Source organism: Coffea arabica, chromosome 2e (assembly GCF_036785885.1).
Source record: "Coffea arabica cultivar ET-39 chromosome 2e, Coffea Arabica ET-39 HiFi, whole genome shotgun sequence".
NCBI lineage: Eukaryota > Viridiplantae > Streptophyta > Magnoliopsida > Gentianales > Rubiaceae > Coffea > Coffea arabica.
Genome location: NC_092313.1, coordinates 59,317,377 through 59,319,043, shown reverse-complemented (window position 1 = coordinate 59,319,043; position 1,667 = coordinate 59,317,377). Strand labels below are relative to the sequence as shown.

General features: G+C 38.5%; 1 protein-coding gene across 1 annotated transcript; it reads right to left on the bottom strand.

Annotated features, from left to right (window-relative positions):
* Positions 1 to 612: 612 nt before the first annotated feature.
* LOC113729215 (uncharacterized) lies at positions 613 to 1,251 on the bottom strand. The gene has a single exon (XM_027253538.1). It carries the CDS (start codon positions 1,249 to 1,251, stop codon positions 613 to 615), a length of 639 nt encoding a protein of 212 aa, XP_027109339.1.
* Positions 1,252 to 1,667: the final 416 nt, after the last annotated feature.

Here is a 1,667-nt window from a genome sequence, read left to right as displayed (position 1 = left end):
CCTCTTTAAACCCTAGATGAAATCAGATTTTTCCACCAAAAACTTCCCAAGAAACTCCACAAGAGGTTGTCTTTCTTCAAGCTAGAGTTGATTTCCAAGAGGTGTGGAAGTTGGATGAAGATTTGGAGCAAGATTGGAGCAAGATTTGTGAAGCTTTCCTCCTCCTTTCTTCCTTGTTGTCTCGGCCGAACAAGAGGAGAGAGAGAGTGAGTTGTGTGTGTTTGGCTTGTGAGGGAAGATTGGAGGGATAAAGCAGTAAAAAGAGTTGCCAAAGTCAACTTTGAATAGTTGTTGAATAGTGTTCCGTACCACCACTTTTCTCTCTTGTTTGTTGCACTAGTGCACTAATCCTCCAATGTAATTCCTTTAACACTGTAATTACTCACTCTTAAGAGTCTAGTATAAATTTATCAAATCCCCACTTAGTCGTTCCGACATGATATACGCAAACTTTCGACTTGCGCGCGATAAAGCGAAATTTAAAAGCAATTCATGCAACGATAATATAATTAACTAACTCTAGGGTAAATAATTATAAAAAATGACTATTTTATGAATAAAAACATGAATTCTCACATCCTCTCGCCCTTAAGAGAATTTCATCCACGAAATTCATACCTTGATCTGGAAATAGATCTGAATTTTTTCTCGGATTTCTTCTTCTACTTCCCAACTTGCTTCCTCTAGTCCGTGGTTTCTCCTCAGAACTTTCACCAATGGGATTCCCTTATTCCTCAGTTCTTTCACCTTACAATCTAGAAGCTTTATTGGTTTCTCCTTATAGGTCAGTGCCTCGTCGATCTCAACATTTTCCGGTTGCAGGACATGAGACGGATCTGGATGATATTTCTTGAGCATGGATACATGAAAAACGTTATGGATCCAAGATAAATTTGGTGGCAATTCTAACTTATAAGCCACATTTCCTACACGTTGAAGAATCTTATAAGACCCTACGAATCTAGGTTGCAACTTCTTTCCTTTTCCTGTCATCAGACTCATTTTCAGAGGAGTGATCTTAAGGAAAACTTGATCTCCAACCGCAAATTCTAAATCCTTCCTTCGATTGTCTGCATAGCTCTTCTGACGACTCTGTATGGTTTGAATTCTCTGGCGTATTAACTTCACTTTTTCTCTCGCCTCTTCAATCCAATGCACTGCAGTTGAGTCTAAAATCTTTCGTTCACCTACTTCATCCCAACAAATCGGAGACCTACACCTCTGGCCAGAAAGAGCTTCGTACGGAGCCATTTGAATGGATGAATGGAAACTATTATTATAAGCAAACTCCACCAATGTCAAATACTTACTCCAACTCTCTCCAAAATCCAAAATACAGGTTTTCAACATGTCCTCAAGAGTTTGAATCTTCTCTCTAATTGTCCATCAGTCTGTGGGTGGTAAGTGGTGATAAAATTCAATTTAGTCCCCAATACTTCTTGCATTTTCTGTCAGAATCGAGAAACAAACTTAGAGTCTCGATCGGACACAATACTTATTGGTATACCATGTAACCTTATAATTTTATCCAAATACAGTTTCACTAACTTTTCCAGTGAGTATTTCATACTAATCGATAGAAAATAAGCAGATTTGGTCAGTCTATCCATTATTACCCAAATGGCGTCGTGACCTCTTTGTGTCCTAGGTAATCCGGATACAAAATT